General features: G+C 36.2%; 1 protein-coding gene across 3 annotated transcripts in view; it reads right to left on the reverse strand.

The window, feature by feature from the left end:
• LOC113923847 overlaps positions 1 to 18,882 on the reverse strand; it is a 51,789-nt gene that overhangs the window by 20,738 nt on the left and 12,169 nt on the right. For 2 of the 3 annotated variants that reach the window (XM_027597022.2, XM_027597021.2), the window contains exons 1-7: positions 18,407 to 18,495; positions 12,185 to 12,260; positions 9,905 to 10,036; positions 6,420 to 6,543; positions 643 to 703; positions 489 to 535; positions 9 to 84 (exon numbers count right to left, since the gene is read on the reverse strand). In XM_027597022.2, coding sequence (XP_027452823.1) covers positions 9 to 84; positions 489 to 535; positions 643 to 703; positions 6,420 to 6,543; positions 9,905 to 10,036; positions 12,185 to 12,260; positions 18,407 to 18,468 — 578 coding nt within the window. In that variant the 5' untranslated portion in view covers positions 18,469 to 18,495. Of the gene's footprint in view, positions 1 to 8; positions 85 to 488; positions 536 to 642; positions 704 to 6,419; positions 6,544 to 9,904; positions 10,037 to 12,184; positions 12,261 to 18,406; positions 18,496 to 18,882 lie in introns of those variants that run through there. The other variant, XM_027597023.2, reaches the window with a different exon arrangement.

Consider the following 18,882-nt stretch of genomic DNA (forward strand, 5'->3'; position numbering starts at 1 on the left):
AAATTTACCTTCTCATGGGTCGAGTTTTGAGATCCTTTAAGTACACACATCCATCTATTCGATGACCACGGGCCTCACCAAAAGCTAAGAATAATCAATGAAGGATTAATGTTGATCAAATAAAATTAATGAGATAAATTTTGTGACAAGATCCTTGGATTTTGCTCACCAACTAACAGATTATATAATAAAATGATTTATTATGGTAGCCGTGATGAGATCCTAAAAAGTTATAGATATTTTAATATAAAAACATTACTACCTTAATTTTTAATGTTCCCATGTTTTCTTTTCTTTTTTTGGAGTAAATGGCTATACGAAAAATCTAGTTAAAGTGTATTAAGTTGAAAAGCTATTAACGGAAAGGTAGTAACTAGAATAAAAAAGAAAAAATCATTATTATCCATATTTTAATCCATATTCATTTACATGGCACTAGACATTTTCATAAATTGGTCCTTGCTTTTAGCTGAACTTTCTAAAAATACCTTGAATTGCTGTATCTGGATGCCAGCCTTCAACATCGATAAGGTACCTGAATTAAAAATATCATTTTAATTTTACAGGATAAGTAAGCCTGAATTTTAAAATTTTCTTCTCAAGAAGACAGACTTGAAAATTTAGCACCTATATCATTCTTACCTACATATCAGATATCCTGTTCTGTTAATTCCATTGGTACAATGAACTCCAATGAGTTTATCTATAAAATGTAAAGAAACATTAAAAAGTATGAAAAAAATTAAGATGAGAAAAGCATAATAAAATAACGTTTTATAAACAATTTATAATATAATTTTAAATAAAAATTCTACCACTAGTAGAATTCTTGGTCATTAAATTTAAATCTAGTATGTTAAAGGGACACTATGAAAGATTCAGGAAAGACACAGGCTTTCTGTGTTGACCCTGTTGTATTAAAAGGTGAATTTTTAAGGATAATCAAATGAAGGACAAAGTTTATATCATGATCATGAATAATATGTTTCAAACATTATTCAGAAAGAAATAATTTTAAACTTACTTCTTTGATCTTAATTAATTGCCTCTGCATTCAATGAAATGTACTAAGACTTTCTGATTAATAGAAATACCTATGACACCATTTCTCCTGTAAGGCACATTATTTGAAACCACAGTTGAAGAATTAAAAGTAAGATGAATCTACTGACCTTTGTGGATGGGCCAGGAACCTTTTTCTGCATGGTGGAAATGACCTATCTTAAAGAGTTTCCCTATCGTGAGGTTAAAAATTGAGTACTTCCCTAGAGAAGACGGATTTTGAGAGTCATATTCAAATTGGGTATCAATTCTGAGGAAATTTTTCAGTAAGATTCATGCTCTAGATGTTTTTTTCTTCACTTGTATTTACCTTACATTCACCTTTCCTATCCTCTCAATTGCCAGAACTTCTCAAAAGAGCTGATTTGCCACCTCTCTTCAGGACCATGTGTGAAGGAAGATTCAGGAAGCATTCATTTAGTGTTAGGACATTGTTTTCAACTGACAATGGGTTAAAACCCACATTTCCAAGTCTTTAAATTATTTTCAAATACCATAAATTTCTGGGTGAACATATTTAGAATCAGTTACAATAAGAGACTTTAGAAACCTGTTTTCATTATTTTGTAGACTGAATGAAATGGAATTCATTTTTGTAAAAATAACAGAACTAATTGATGGCCTTTTTATATTAGAAGAATCATTACTATCTGAAAACACTTTTCCTGATATGTACATATTTTTTTCAAATATCTCCATATGGCTTTACACACACACACACACACACACACACAAACACACACACACACACTCACACAAGGGTGAGGTTTTCATTTGAGCAATGATAGCTGAGGTAATTCCAGCTGAATCTATCTGGCACCTCAGAGTTCAGAGTCTAGTAGGGGAAGAGCCATAAGTAAACAAAGCATTTATCATAATACATGATGAATGCACACCAATGTGTTATGAGAGTACATAAGAAACAGCCCTTAAATTTACACTGGGGCAGAGGAGGTTTCAGAGGTAGTATGAAAGAAACACTGAGATAATCTTGAGAAATGAGAGGAAGTTCATCAAAAACAAGATGGGAAAACATTTTAAGAGAGTTGAGTGTGCAAATGCTAGGAGGATAGCACCTGTGTGGGAAATAATGTGAGACACACGTGAAAAAAATGTAGGAGGCTTTTAGAGGGGCACTGACTGGCTCAGTCAGTGACTGTGCAACTTAGGATCTCAGAGTCATGAGTTTGAGTGCCATGTTGGGTGCAGAGATTACGAAAAAAAAATAAACTTATATAAAAAAGAAGTTTTTAGAAAGGAAGCCAAGAATCAGGTCATGAAGAATCATGTTAAGGAATCTGGTGCTTATTAGATGGGATACCACTGAAGGATTTTAAGCAAGAAAATGACCTAATCAGATGTGCATTTTACTTTTATTTTATTTTTATTTATTCATTTGAGAGAGAGAGAGAGAAAGCACAAGGAGAGGAAGCTGCAGAGGGAGAGAAGCAGGCTGCCCGCTGAGCAGGGAGCCCGACGTGGGGCTCGATCCCAAGACCCCAAGATCATGACCCGAGCTGAAGGCAGTCACTTAACCGACTGAGCCACCCAGGTGCCCCAGATGTGCATTTTAGACAGATAAATTCATGGACGTCTGGAGGAATGAACGGTGGGAGGAGAGGCAAGAAATCTATGCAAGAGGCCATCATAATAACCCAGATCAGAGAGGGTGAGAGTAGATGTGGGAGGTACGGGCAGAAGAAGGAAGCTTAAGAGTTCAGTTTTGACGTGTTCAGTTTATTGGTGCCAGATGAACCCCTTGGTGGATACAAGGTGCATGTGAACAGTGACATGGAGCTCAGGAGAAAGGTCTGTGCTAGAGATACAGATTTAGGGGGCCAAAGTTGAAAATAGGAGAAGATGAGGAAAAGTGAAGTGAGGCTGCTTCTTCTTCTTCTTCTTTTTTTTTTTTTTTTAACAAACCATTTGGGATTGGGGAAGGAGTGGAAGGACTGGGAGGACAATGAGATCTGACATCCAGGATCTCCCCAGCTTTGCAGTTGCCAAAAGCAGGACAGATTCTTAAGAACAGTAGGCATCAAGGATTTGAGTAGAACAAAAGGCAGAGAGGAAGTGGTGGTGGTGGGGGGGTGAAGGTGGATTATTAGCAAAGAAAACTTGAAAAAGGAAATTATTAGCTAGAAAACTGAAAAACACTTAGATAGAAAAGAAAATGAGGAAAACAGTATCATAGAAGCCAAAAGGAAAATTTTAAGGAAGGAATGAACAGCAGAAGTTAAGCTTACAGAGATTCAAGCAAGATAGGGATGGAAGATTGAATTTCTACAATCTTCTAATTGAACTACAATTAGAGAGCTGTAGAAATCAGATTATGGGTGGTCAATAAAAATCTCTTTAGTGAACAGTAATGGAATGGACACAATGAGTGGGGACAACTCTCCTAAAAGTGTAATCAGCAGAGGAATGAAATGGAGAACGAAAGAAAGAATTAAGATTGCAAGATGGAGAAGTGAGGATGATTTTAAGATACAGGAGAGGCCCGTGCTTGTTCACATGTTGGTATTACAGAGTTGAGAATAAATGAAGAAAATGTCCTGAAGAAGGCAGGATTGGAGGAGAGGTAGTGGTCTGGTCTGCTATTCCTAGGAAAGCAGAAGGAAGAATATGCGAGTATAGATACAGGTGAGAGTAAGAAAGGGACCTCTGAGAATTGGGAAGATATGCCACCTGAGTTGAGGAAGTGTGATGTAGGCACGATTCAGAAACAGAAGAGCGAGCTGGCTGGGGACAGGGAGAGGACTGCCAAGCAGCAGTAAGAACCCAGCTGAAACCCTTAACCATCGACCCATGGTGGCACCCAGCCAACACTGTGGAGGTATTTTCTCTAACATGTGCAGAAGGGAAAGACTGTTCAATTAAACTAGGGTTGAGTATTTTTGCATTAGAATTTAGAAAATATTTCTTAAGGATCTACTGGTGACTAACTTTTGGAATAAAGATAAAAAAGGGATATGTATTGTTAAAAAGGAGACAGTAGCCCAAACTGGAATCACTTATGCTAAACCCCACCAAGATTTAATACCTAGCCTAAGTGCAGCTTCAGCTTCTCCAAGAAATGTGACTTTTCATCAGTCAACTTGGAATTTCCTGGGCAGCACAAGGAGATAATCTGATAGACCCTTTGCGTTCCCTATAGGAGGGTGGCCTTACCTAAAACAATATGTTCTTTGCTAATAATTTCCTCTCTGCATTTAAAAACCTCTCCTTTTCTGGATGGAGCTCCTTTCTATTTGCTAGATGGGATGCTGCCCATTTCATGAATCATTGAATAAGGCCAATTTGATCTTTAAGTTACTCAGCTGAATTTTTGTTATTTAATAGTATCTTTTCAGTCTATATATGAAATCTTCTTTTTACAGATTTTTTTTCTCCACTTGGTTTTTAAAATCAAGAATTTAAGATCATATCAATGTTCTAGTACCCAAAGCATCACAAACTTTTGGTACCACAGACTAAAATATAACCTTACACTGCCCAGTAGTATCTAGATTCATTAAATCTGTCTTCCTAAGATAAATAGCTTAACTAATAGCAATTAGCCCCTCTCCCCTCTGCCTAGTCTTTGGGGAAAATAAGCTTATGAAGCTGTTTTTGATTTGTTGGGACAGATGCAGTAAGAAGTAGAACCTGTGGGTTCAGATTAAGACTGCTGTGTGCAGCTGGCACTGTAACCATTCCCATCAGCCTGAAACCCTGAAATCAGTTCTACTTCTCAGGCTCTTACTGTACAGCTGGTTCAAGGGGAGCCGTGAGCAACGCATCAGAAATAAGCCACTTCCCAAGAAGAAGCAGGCCTCTTCCCTAAGTCCAGGAAACTAGGTAGGCAATACCAACCTCATTCTTTTCTTTCTGTTCATTTACCCCCAAAATGGGTTTCTTGTCCTTTTTATATTTCCGGGTGTAAAAAATTTCCTTAATTCAGAAGACTGATGCAGGAAAGTAAAGGAAAATTGGTATTTATTGTAATTACTTAGCTCAGGTACAAGGAAAGGACAATGAGAAGAGAGAAGTTAAGAAAACTAAAAGTGTTGGGAAAACAGAGTTGATTTTATCAGCCAGTGGGGCAGGCAGGGTAAGGGACATAAAAGAAACCCAGAAGGACTAATAGGCAGGGAGAGAAAGGAAGGAGTCCAGAGAGAATCAGACCTAGTGGGAGTAAGAGAATGAGAAATCTGAAGAGTGTAGGTGTCATCAGAGAAATCTACGCTATAGCCATGCTATCCATAAGTAGCATCTATGAGCCACTGAGACTAATCCTAGGTACACTCTAGTTTATGAATTTTGAAGTTTAGTAGCTCTAATGACCCAGACAAACAGGAAATCACTAGCGTGAAGATGCTCATGTGGCCAGATCACCTCTGAGGTCTTCCAGTCTACAAGGAAGACTCTACCAGAAGTAAAGGTAAGTCCTTGACCACTAAGCATTGAGAACACTTGGATAACACTTTGTTTTTTTAAAGCAACCTTTTAAAACTATGAAATACATTTCCATTATAAAAAAAACACCTTAAACACAGGAAATATAAATACGAAGACAAAAATCACCATCAGATGCCACTATTAACATTGTGATGTTTATCCTTTTGGATACGTTTGCTCACGTTATTTATAAATATAATTATACAGTGACATTGTCATTTAAAAATATCTCGCAAACATTTTGCCAAATCACTGAATATTTTTCTTTTACTTGGTTTTTAACAACTGCCTATTATTCTATGTGTATGTAAATGCCATAATTTAATCAATTTCATGTTAATGATCCTTTAGGTGTCTTCCAGTATTTCAATATTAAAAACATATCAGTGAACATTCTTGTTCACATGTTTACATACACTTCTGTTTATTTAGGGAAGACATTCCCCAAAATACATTCATGGAGTTAAAAATTTTCCAAAAGACTTTAAGTTTTATCTTTCTTTTCTATATGAAGCCAAACTGTACACCAAAAAGACTAAGATGTACCTCATTTTCTGCTACATAGTCTTTCAAGAAAAGTTATTTCTAAGTCAATTTTAAAATACTGAGTTATATTTTTATCTGTCCTGAGAGTGTCAGCATTTAAGGAATGCTGTAGGGAATCCATTTGTAAAGCAAAGAATCATCCTCCAATGTACCTTTTCTGTATGCTTTACTTTCTCCAAACCAAGTTTTCTTTAAGTGAGGGGCATGCATACATTGCAATCTAAAGGGAAATCTTTGATAATGTCCTTTTAACTAGAAGTATTTAAGCAAAATATGTATATCATCTTTAAGTGGTCTACAATAATTTCTATTAAAATAATCTTTGTCAATTAAATAAAAACATTTTGTTTACATTAAAGGTTATTAATTACCATTTTCTGCATTTTCCCACAGGAACTTTCTGACCCACTTTTTGAACTGCAGAATAGTAGCATTGTCAGGGACTTCAAGTCCAACAGTATAAAGTTTTTTATAATGAATACTTTTAGGTAAATCCTAGAAACAAAGGATACAGAATACAACAATTATAAGTTATTAAAAACAAATTCTTCAACCTAATGAAACTTACCATTCCGTATTTTTTAAATCAGGCACAATGATTTTACTGAAGGCACACTTTAGATCAATTTGTGTAGAACTCTCTTGTTTTTTATTAAAGATTTTATTTATTCTGAGAGAGAAAAAGAGAGAGAGTGAGCACTCGTGGGCAAGTGGGGGTACGGGCAGAGGGAGAAAGAAAATCTCAAGCAGACTCCCTGCTAAACATGGAGTCTGACATGGGGCTAAAGTTCATGACCTTGAGATGGTGACCTGAGCTGAAATCAAGAGTTGGAAGCTCAACTGACTGAGCTATCCAGGTTCCCCTATTTTTGTGGAACTCTTTTGTAGTCCACATGAAAAGAGGCTATAAAAGAAGCCCAATTCCTACTGGCCAATGACAATCATGAGTTAAGGATTCAAATGATTAAGCAGACACAGGTTCAACCTAATATACAAGCTTAAAGTGTAAACTCCAGGGGCTCCCGGGTGGCTCAGATGGTTAGGCATCTGCCTTTGGCTCAGGTCATGATCTCCAGGTCCTGGGATTGAGCCCCACGTTGGGCTCCCTCCTCAGTGGGGAGTTTGCTTCTCCCTCTCCCTCTGCCTCTCCCCCTGCTTGTGCTGTCTCTCCCTCTCTCTCAAATGAATAAACAAAAAAATCTTAAAAAAAAAGAAGTGTTAACGCCACAGTTGGTGTTACAATTCAAGATATCAGCTTAGGCTATGTAGTAAGCCTGTTCCCTGACTCATTCTTAGGTTTGCAAGGGAGTCTAAAGTGGAGACCCTAAAAAGAGAAGGGCTAATGTCATCATTTAAGTAAAATCAATTAATCAACTAACAATATTCATCTGAAGAATATCAAGGTTGGTGATGAGTATAAATGCATATTGTCAGATCCTAGGAGCAGATAATAGTTTTGGAAAAATAAGGATAATGACCTTTGAACAGTTATATGTCAAAAAATCACATAACAAAAAAAAAAAATCACATAACAAACGATGTGGATGGAACTGGAGGGTGTTATGCTGAGTGAAATAAGTCAATCAGAGAAAGACATGTATCATACAACCTCACTGATATGAGGAATTCCTAATCTCAGGAAACAAGCTGAGGGTTGCTGGAGTGGTGGGGGGTGGGAGGGATGGGGTGGCTGGGTGATAGACATCGGGGAGGGTATATGCTATGGTGAGCGCTGTGAATTGTGCAAGACTGTTGAATCACAGATCTGTACTTCTGAAACAAATAATGCAATATATGTTAAGAAAAAAAAAAAGAAGAAGATAGCAGGAGGGGAAGAATGAAAGGGAGTAAGTTGGAGGGGGAGACGAACCATGAGAGACAATGGACTCTGAAAAACAAACTGAAGGGGGCGCCTGGGTGGCTCAGTTGGTTAAGCGACTGCCTTCGGCTCAGGTCATGATCCCAGGGTCCTGGGATCGAGCCCCGCATCGGGCTCCCTGCTCGGCGGGAAGCCTGCTTCTCCCTCTCCCACTCCCCCTGCTTGTGTTCCCTCTCTCTGTCTCTCTCTCTGTCAATTAAATATATAAAATCTTTAAAAAAAAAAAAAGGAAAAGAAAAACAAACTGAGGGTTCTAGAGGGGAGGGGGGTGGGGGATGGGTCAGCCTGGTGATGGGTATTAAAGAGGGCACATTCTGCGTGGAGCACTGGGTGTTATGCACAAACAATGAATCATGGAGCACTACATCAAAAACTAATGATGTAATGTATGGTGATTAACATAACAAGAAAAAATTTAAAAAAATAAAATAAAAAAATTGCATAACAGTCCAGGAGAAGCTGTAAATGTTAGGCCTTGAAAAATAGGTATAGTTTTAGACAGGGAGGGAAAGAAAAAAATTCCAAGTATCTGGAATGACTTGAGGCACAGAATCAAGAATGTTCACGAGATAGTGGAGATGATTTGTGTAAGAAACAGAAGAGCATGATGAGAAGGGGGTCAGATTAAATTGGGCCTTGAAAAACAGAGAGAGGAGTTTAGATGTGATGTATTCAAACAGTGGGGAGGGCAGAGAGAACTGAGATTTTTTTTAGGAAGGACCTGGAGTGGGCATGAAAATTATGTTTAGGCACAACTGGTCAAAGAAGGATAAAAAAGGCTAGCTACTGAATAATGAGGTAAAAGATCTGGAGAATATGAGACACATTTAAGAAGAAAAAAATCTATAGGGTTTAGTCCTTGACCTGATGTCGGGTACCCAGAAGACACAGGACTCAGGTGATCTGAACCTGACTGATAGGCTCAGTAGTGGTGCTTTCAGGAGAAACAGGAAAGCTGAAGAGATTGCGAATTTGTATTTTTGGGAAGGAGTCGTATAGAAGTAAAGAAATGATGGTGTGGGGGTGCCTGGGTGGCTCAGTCATTAAGCGTCTGCCTTCGGCTCAGGTCATGATCCCAGGGTCCTGGGATTGAGCCCCGCGTCGGGCTCCCTGTTCAGCGGGAGGCCTGCTTCTCCCTCTCCCATTCCTCCTGCTTGTGTTCCCTCTCTCGCTGTCTCTCTGTCAAATAAATAAATAAATAAATCTTAAGGAAAAAAAAAAGGAAGAAATGATGGTGTGTTTAGTTATATGTATGTTGAAATTTGACAGGGCAGCAAGATATCCAAGACTAAATGTCACCTAATCAGGGCAGGAATGACAGATGACATCTTTGATGGCACTAATCCAATTGAATAGCAAGGCTCAAGAGTTATTCTCCTCTAGAACAAGGTTTTAAAATTCTCTTGCTCTCCATAGCCCTTAGCTAAGTCATGTTGCTAAGACTCAGGACAGGGAGGGTAGGACTGGAGGATGAGGAGGCCTAGTGGATGCTAATATTCTGCTTCAGCCAGCACAATTCCCTGTTTATCTGCTTTATATAATGGGCTTCAGAGCAAGAATTGAAAAGATTTTGCTGCAAAAAAAAGTTCAAAAAACGCTGTTGTACAGTAATATGCATCTCATGTTTTTTCTTTTATTTTTTTTCTCTTGCTTTCTTTTCTATCATGTTACTCTTTCCCTGTTTCCTTACTCCTTCGGTGCTTTTCTTTTTTATTTCTATCTACAATAATTTATTCTATATATTTGTTCTCTCAGAAGAAAAATATTCCATTTTTTCCTCTCTGCACAATCCATGATTTTAGAAAATAAGGTATTATATGATTATGTGAAGAATTAAGAAGATTTCGAAGAAATTACATGAGAAATTCTGAAATTTGTATTAAAATAACCATGAGAGTTACTTTCTAAATGCAGTATTAAAAAATCTTTTCTATTTCAAGACATATCTATGATAACAAAATACATCTGTAACTTTACCTTAATTTCATAATATCTTGTGGTGTATGTTAGATCGATAATTAATCCAAGCTCCACATTTAATGCTTTTATTGCACTAATCAAATCCTTTGGTGTAAACTTCTGGGTTGGAGTAAGTCTCTGATTAACTGCCTATAATGAAAAATGAAAATAAGGTTACAAAATACAGATAAAATGTACTTAACATAAAACAAACAAGGAAGAGAAAAAACATAAGACAAAAAGAATCAGTGAAAACTGTCATAGCTTTAAGAACACTGGCAAAGCTCATAATGAATTGGAGCTGTGAAAAGAGCCTAAACATATTTACATCATTTGCTTCAGTGATTTTACATATGTCCTGTCACCAAGGACTCGGAACATTTCAAAAACGGACTGTCCTGCTTGGATCCACTGGAATTTTCTTGCACCAAATTCAGTTTGAATAAAGTATTAACCACTAGTGAAAAATAATTTTGTAGTAGAGTTCTCATTTGAACTGAGGCTTTGAAAAGTTAAATTACTTGTCCAACATCACAGTCTAGATGGCAGTCAAGATTTTAACCCAGAAATTTTTACCTTATCCAGCTCATGATACCAGTCTGACTCGTTTGATTAAATGTTTGTTTTTCTCCCAGATATAAAGGTTCTAAGTTTCCATGTTTATATTAAACAGAGTGTAGAATTTTTAAAATGTTATCAGATGTTATATATGGATTGTCTGGAGATAAATCTATAGTTTTGGTCAACGTCTATAAACTTACCAGCATTCTTCTAGACTGCTGTATTTGTTATTGCTCTCAGTGGTGTGTGCTGACTGTACAACAGATTTGATTTTTGTATTATATGATTAATAAAAACAATTAGTTAACATAATGTACTACAGAGCCAAATATAAACAATTCTAAAAAATTAATTCAATATAGCACTGGGTGTTATACGCAATTTGGAAATAAAAAGAAATGAACTGTATGCTACAAGATGAATGAATCTTGAAAACATGCTAAGTTAAAGTAGCTAGTCACAAAAGGTTGCAGACTTTATGATTCCATTATATGAAATGTCCAGAATAGGCAAATCTACACAGAAAAGTAGATTAGTGGTTGCCAGGGGCCAGGGGGAGGGGAAATGGGGAATGACTACCAATGGTTACAGGGCTTCTTTTTGAGGGGATGAAAATGATCTGGAATTAATGTCATTGATTACATAACTCTGTGAATATATTAAAAAAACTAAATTATATACTTCAAAAAGGTGAATTTTATAGTATGTGAATTAAAGTATTAATTATATTAAGCATATTTAAAAAGTAACTTAAAGTTACTTCTCGATATATTAAGGAAGTAACTTAAAGACTTGTGAAAGAGAAAAATCTGAGTTAAATTAGGAGGCCAGTATAAAAGATTCTGAACTGTGTGCTCACACATTCCCAATGTCAGAGCAAGTAGGAGAAACTAAATCTGTCATGGATCTGAGGCCATATAAAACATGGCATGGGTTTCAAGTATCTTTTGATTTTTTTAGGAAATGCTATGCAAAAGATTTGACAAATTAGTAAAGGAATGCTGATTTTTGTGGGGGGGGTACTCAAAAGTTATCTATCTTTATCTTTGAACCAGAGCGTTATATAACTTTTAAATAGGTCAAAATATAAAAAGCAGAAATAACATTAGGATTCAAGATACTTTCTTTCAAAAAGTATTTAATCTTGTTAAATGCTTTTAATAAGTTGAACCATTAAAAAATTCAACTTGGCAATAGAAAGAAATGAAGTCTGATACACACTACAACATGGGTAAACCTTGAAAACATTATGCTAAAGAAACCAGTCACAATATTATATCATTCCATCTATATGAAATGTCCAGAACAGTAAAATCTATGAAGACAGAAAGTGGTTGTCTAGGACGTGGGGGGTGGGAATGAGGGATAAAGGGGAGTGACTGCCACTGTCCATGGGTTTTTGGGAGGAAGTGAGGGTGATGAAAACGTTCTGAAGTTGTAGTGACAGCTGCCCAACTCCGTGAATATACTAAAAACCACTGTACACTTTAAATAGGTGAATGTGAATAGGTGAATTACATAATAAAGCTGTTATTAAAAAATTAATCCAAAACTACTCCCTTACACTAGCATGAACAATAATTACATGTGTGAAAAAGTTTACTGTTACTTCCATAATATCAAACGTTTTCTGGAAATTTCACATATTTTTATGAAAAACAGCATAATCTTAAGTAAACACGGATCTCATTAGTCCCAATTCTCCTTATAAAATAGATGAGAAAATAATATACATACTCCCTTCAAAGGAACTTTAAAAGCAATAAATCGTGTTCCAGGTAGAGGATGTCCAATTGGCGTCACAGTCCTCCACCTGAAATGAAAATAAACAACTACAATTATAATAAAAATATTTTAATGACTCAAGATGGTAAATAAAGAAATCATTATTTTTTTAATAAATAGAGCCTCATTTGTTGGTTAGTTGCTTTTTGAGTGCTATCATGCATGAATTTTAATTTACTGCTTCCTCCCTCAAAAAACACAAAAACAATGGAAGGTTTTACATATGTACGACACTTCTACAATAAATAAGGTAGCATTCATTCCTGATATAAACTTCCAATACCCAAAACAATATTGTCTTTATTTTTCTTGGGCAACAGTAAGAGAAGGAAAATAGTGTCACGGATTATATATTAAATAAAAAGTGGTAACAGGTATTTAATGTGGGAATAATAAAAGTAAAATATGAAAACTTTCAGTGTTTCAGTAAGTAGGAAACAAATCATTTTCACAACATGATTATTTTGGAGCTGTCTTGTTTTAATTTCTGATTAATCTTCAGTTAAGAACTATAGTTCATTAACTTTAAACATCTTGATTTATCTATGATGACTTTTTATGAAACAGAGAAATCTGGTATTAAAAATAACTTTGTCATATAATTATTTCCAAGTTATTTTTGATAAATTCCAATTATAACATATGAAGATTTCTTAAAATGAGCATTTTAATTCCCTGCTTACTTCTACAGCTTCATTTCTGTACCACCCTTTCCTTCACCAGGCTCTGGCTTCACAGTTTCCTTTCCTTAGTCCTTCCAATGCTCCATGCTGTTCCTTCAGCCCCCTTCTCCCACTTCACTCCTTCAGTCACCTTCAGCTTGCAGCTCCAGTATCAGTTCTCAGGAGCGTGTCTGTCATTCATCACCCATTCCCATTAGACATAACTTTCACTTTCTTTCCTGGCACTTAATGGTTTGTAACTATACACATGATTATGTAATTTTTTTTTTGACAAGTCATGGTTTCTCTCTTGATTCATAAACTGTGAGAATGACCATGTCTGTCTTTCCTCACAGTACAATGCCTGCTACACCACACATATGCCATAAATGTTAAATAATATTGAGTAAGTTTGGTTTCATAAAATCATTATTTAATGTACTGATTATACATGATTAACAGCTGACTTCTCATTAGGAATAATGAAGGTCAGAGGTAGTAGGATGACATTCAAATGCTGAAAAAAATATACAGCCAACCAAGAATTCTATATCCAGCAAAACTATCCTTCAAAAAGGAGTGATGGGGTGCCTGAGTGGCTCAGTCATTAAGTGTCTGCCTTTGGCTCAGGTCATGATCCCAGGGTCCTGGATCGAGCCATGCATCAGGCTCCATGCTTCGCGGGAAGCCTGCTTCTCCCTCTCCCACTCTCCCTGCTTGTGTTCCCTCTCTTGCTGTGTGTCTCTCTCTCTAATAAAAAAATAAAATCTTAAAAAAAAAAAAAGAATGATAACTATGTTCCAGTAGTCCTTTGCTTTGTAAGAACAGAAATTTGATTTTGACAATTTATCTGAAGTTGAAAAATAGTTTCTCAAGTTCTTAAATACAATCCAAATGCTACCAAAATCCAGTAACAAAGCAATGATGTTGGACTAGGTTTCTTTCTCTTTAAAAATTAGAAAATGAGGGGAGCCCGGGTGGCTCAGTTGTTAAGCGTCTGCCTTCGGCTCAGGTCATGATCCTAGGCTCCTGGGATCAAGTCCCACATTGGGCTCCCTGCTCCCCGGGAAACCTGCTTCTCCCTCTCCCACTTCCCCTGCTTGTGTTCCTGCTCTTGCTGTCTCTCTCTCTCTGTCAAATAAATAAAATCTTTTAAAAAATTTCTTAAATAAAAAATAAAAATTAGAAAATGATTCCTAGCATAAGTAAATAAAAGGCTTCATTTCTTTTTTTTTCCTTTTATCCTTTTTAATTTTTTATTGTTATGTTAATCACCATATATTACATCATTTGTTTTCGATGTAGTGTTCTATGATTCATTATTTGTTCATAACACCCAGTGCTCCATGCAGAATGTGCCCTCTTTAATACCCATCACCAGGCTAACCCATCCCCCTACCCTCCTCCCCTCTAGAACCCTCAGTTTGTTTTTCAGAGTCCATCGTCTCTCATGGTTCGTCTCCCCCTCTGACTTACTCCCCTTCATTCTTCCTCTCCTGCTATCTTCTTCTTTTTCTTTTTTCTTAAAATATGTTGCATTATTTGTTTCAGAAGTACAGATCTGTGATTCAACAGTCTTGCACAATTCACAGCGCTCACCGTAGCACATACCCTCCCCAATGTCTATCACCCAGCCACCCCATCCCTCCCACCCCCAACCACTCCAGTAACACTCAGTTTGTTCCTGAGATTAAGAATTCCTCATATCAGTGAGGTAATATGATACATGTCTTTCTCTGATTGACTTATTTCACTAAGCATAACACCCTCCAGTTCCATCCACGTCGTTGCAAATGGCAAGATCTCATTCCTTTTGATGGCTGCATAATATTCCATTGTGTATATATACCACATCTTCTTTATCCATTCATCTGTCGATGGACATCTTGGCTCTTTCCACAGTTTGGCTATTGTGGACATTGCTGCTATAAACATTGGGGTGCACGTACCCCTTCGGGTCCCTACATTTGTATCTTTGGGGTAAATACCCAGTAGTGCAATTGCTGGATCGAATGGTAGCTCTAATTTCAACTGTTTGAGGAACCTCCATACTGTTTTCCAGAGTGGTTGCACCAGCTTGCATTCCCACCAACAGTGTAGGAGGGTTCCCCTTTCTCCACATCCCCGCCAACATCTGTCGTTCCCTGACTTGTTAATTTTAGCCATTCTGACAGGTGTGAGGTGGTATCTCATTGAGGTTTTGATTTGGATTTCCCTGATGAAAAGGCTTCATTTCTAAATAAAAGGCCTCATTTTTACCTTTAAATAACTCATTAACTCTTATATTTTTGCTCGTGACATTTTTAAAAAGATCATTTCTTTGATGGAATTCTTCACTTGTGGAATAAGATGCCCTTGAATACTTAACAATTATCCTTTCCTCGACAGCACATATAATTCCACTATTATGAATGACATTCAATTATGGCTATGATAATTCTATAAACATGTTCATCTTTGGTTTTGACATCCAGTTGGAAGCTGTTCTTTTTGTATTAACAATATAAAGGAACCATATGGAAGCAATTTTGGACCATTTGCTAATATTGCCAACATTATTACATATATTACCATAACATGCACTTTTTTCAATCCATTTATTTCAGCAACTAATGTTTCCACAATGACATAAATGATGGTATCTAAATAAACTAGTACTTCATTTAAATGATCTATTCAGCTACTTAAAAAAAAAAAAAGTAAGTGAATCTATATTCATTCCCAACATTTGCTTCTGGAATGCAATACTTCTGGGGTTCTGGTTTTCAGACAAATAAAATTTTATTAAGCTCCAAGAGAAGACAGAAATCTAAATTTAGAGTACTCTATACAAATAAAAAAAAAAAACTTGCTTACAGAATTCTTGGACACAGTGTAAGATAAAAGACAATTACCATTGCAAAATTAAACAAATAAATAAAAGGTAGAGACTGTATGGAGAAAACCTATAATGTTCTGACTGCTACCAACAGATCAATACGTTGTTAAGCTATCAATCATTCCAGCCATATGAATGGATGAAAATACTAATTTAGGATTAATAGAAGCAGGAACAGAAGAATGTTACAGACAAGGTCTACTAGAAAAATCTTTCCACCTATTCAAATACTACCCTATCCTTGAGGATTAGTTTAAAACATCATTTCTTTCATGAAGTCATCCTTTATTACAAAACGCCCCCAAGACTTAACATCACAAAGAACAGGACAAACTGACCTCATGTGCCTCCTGATGTAGTATATGAGAAGGCTATAACAATACCAATGTAGTGTTGTTGCCAAAAAAAAAACAAAAAACAAAAAGTTCAACTTGAATATAATTAAAGAAACAATCAGCAAACTCAAAAAGAGGGTCATACATAACCAACTGCCTAGATTAGGGATCAACAAACTTCCTAAAAGTCAGGTAGTAAACATTTTAGGCTTGTGGGCCACACAGTCTCTGTTGCAACTACACAACTCTGCCCCTGTAGTGCAAAAGCAGCTAGAGGCAAAACGTGCATCTTGAGTATAGCTATTTTTCAAAAAAAACTTTATAGAAACAGTTGGCCAGCCCATGGGCCATATTTTGCCAACCACTGGCCTAGACTGAATAAATGACAATGTCATGAAAGACCAAAAAAAGACTATTGTAGATGGAGACTAAAGAAACAACTAAATATATGCAAGACCTTTTTGGGATAAAAAAACAAACTCCATCATAATTATATTGGGAAATCTGGATATGGACTATAAGAATATTGTGTCAATGTTTAATTTCCAAAGTTTTGATTATTATATGTGGTTAAACAGGGAATTATCTTGTTTTTAGGAGATACATGCTGAAGTATTCAGGAGTGTACTGTCATGGCCTCTGTAACTAAATCAAACGGCTAGAAAAAAAAAGTGGGTTAAGTGTATATGTATACATATGAAGATCAAGCAAATGTGGCAAATTAGATTCTAGGCAAAGGTTACAAAATATTTACTGTATTATTCCTACTTTTCTGAAGTTCTGAAATTTTTAAAAAACAAAACAAAAAATGATGGCACAATAAAAAATGTAATTAGTAATACTCTGCCCTAAAAAAAAAAATCTCCTTTGAGTTCTTTCTTCTTTGAACTGCCATTTCTATTTACTCAATGAACCATAGAGTTCAGCAAGCTATTATTATGTCTTAGTCTCTAAATTTTTTCTGGTAAATCTTATCCTCACAAAGCACTTGGCATGGCAGTATTTACATAGTATATGTTCAATAAACTCTCTGTTAATAGAAGATTAGGATGGGGCCATAAAAACATATGAACAAATATTTCCCTGAGCCATAAACCCCACTAAAAAATGACAAGTAGCAATATCTTACTTAACTAATATCTGTACACACCAAATAAATACAGTAATTCTAGTAGAAATTAAACAGAAAGTTGTAGAAAAGTAAATGAAATTACAGATAACTGAGGTGATTTAATAATACTGATTAGCCTTTCTGGAACCAGAGTTTAACGATATTCCAGTGATAGTTACAAGATAGTAGTAATAACAATTTACATTCCTAGACTTCGAATTTTTTCAGAAACTTTCATTAATATTATCTCATTTGTTCCTCATATGACTCTATATGAGATAGATAGAACAGACATTTTTTAAGGTATTTTTTAAGGTATTTATTCCCACTTGATAAATGAAAAAAATGAGGCCAAGAGTTGGAGTTGCCTAGTATCCCAGTATACTAATGGTAAAGTCAAGACTTGAAGTTAGGTCTTGTTGCTTCTCCTCTAAGGCACATTCTATATTTGAGGCAAAAGAGGCAGGAGAGCATAACCAACGTTTTGTTTAGGAACCAAAGGCAAGGGGGGTGGTTTACACTCGAGCTTTTAGCTTTTTAAAGAGAACAGTGTACTCCACAGGCAATGAGTGGGAACTAAAAAAGATGAAGCCTCCACCCCATGGTGGGAATTTAAGCTTTTTAGAGTTTCTTCTTGATTCCTATGCTATTTTCTTAGGACTCTGAGCTTGATTCTATTCTTATTTTTTTTAAGATTTTATTTATTTATTTATTTATTTATTTATTTATTTATTTGAGAAAGAGAGAGAAAGTATGAGCAGGTGGGAGGGACAGAGGGAGAGGGAGAAGCAGACTCCTCACTGAGCAGGGAGCCCCGTGTGGGGCTCAATCCCTAGACCCTGATATCATGACCTAAGCTGAGGGCAGACACTTTGACTGAGCCTCCCAGGTGTCCCTTGATTCTATTTTTAAAAAAAACCCCACACTACAATCTTATTACAGATCCCTATGAAAATAAAATTTGGTTACAATTTGCATTCATAAACAATGTGTATATACATATACATATATATATATATATATACACACACACACATACACACATATATATAAAGGATATATATTTTTGAATAAATTTTTACCTACCTTGCTAGATCTCATCACATACTTATGCTTAAATAAGCACATATTTTTTTCCCATTCTACAGAAAAGGAAACTAAAGCTAATTACTATATAAAATTATTTACCCAAAGTTATACACCTCACTAGTTGGAGAGAGAAGATAAAACAGAATCCAAAGTACTCCCATTTCAATGGTGTCCAAATTCTAGGCTGTAACATAAAAATAAAAAATTTTCTTAACCATTCTATCCTATAGGAACAGCTATACTTTTTTTAGATTTATTTATCTGAGAGAGAAAGAGTGTGTGTGTGTGTGTGTGTGTGTGTGTGTGTGTGTGTGTGTGCGCAGGACAGAGCAGGGAGGGAAAGAGGGAGAGGGAGAGAGAATCTCAAGCAGATTCACTGAGCATGGAGCCCAAGGCGGGGCTCGATCTCAGGACCCTGTGATCATGACCTGAGCTGAAATCAAGAGTCGGACACTTAACTTACTGGGTCACCCAGGTGCTCCCCAAGTAGCTATACTTTTAAAAGAGGATAAGAGGGCAACCGGGTGGCTCAGTCGGTTAAGGGTCTGCCTTCAGCTTAGGTCATGATCTCAGGG

This window comes from Zalophus californianus, chromosome 15, assembly GCF_009762305.2.
Source record: "Zalophus californianus isolate mZalCal1 chromosome 15, mZalCal1.pri.v2, whole genome shotgun sequence".
In the NCBI taxonomy this organism is placed as follows: Eukaryota; Metazoa; Chordata; class Mammalia; order Carnivora; family Otariidae; genus Zalophus; species Zalophus californianus.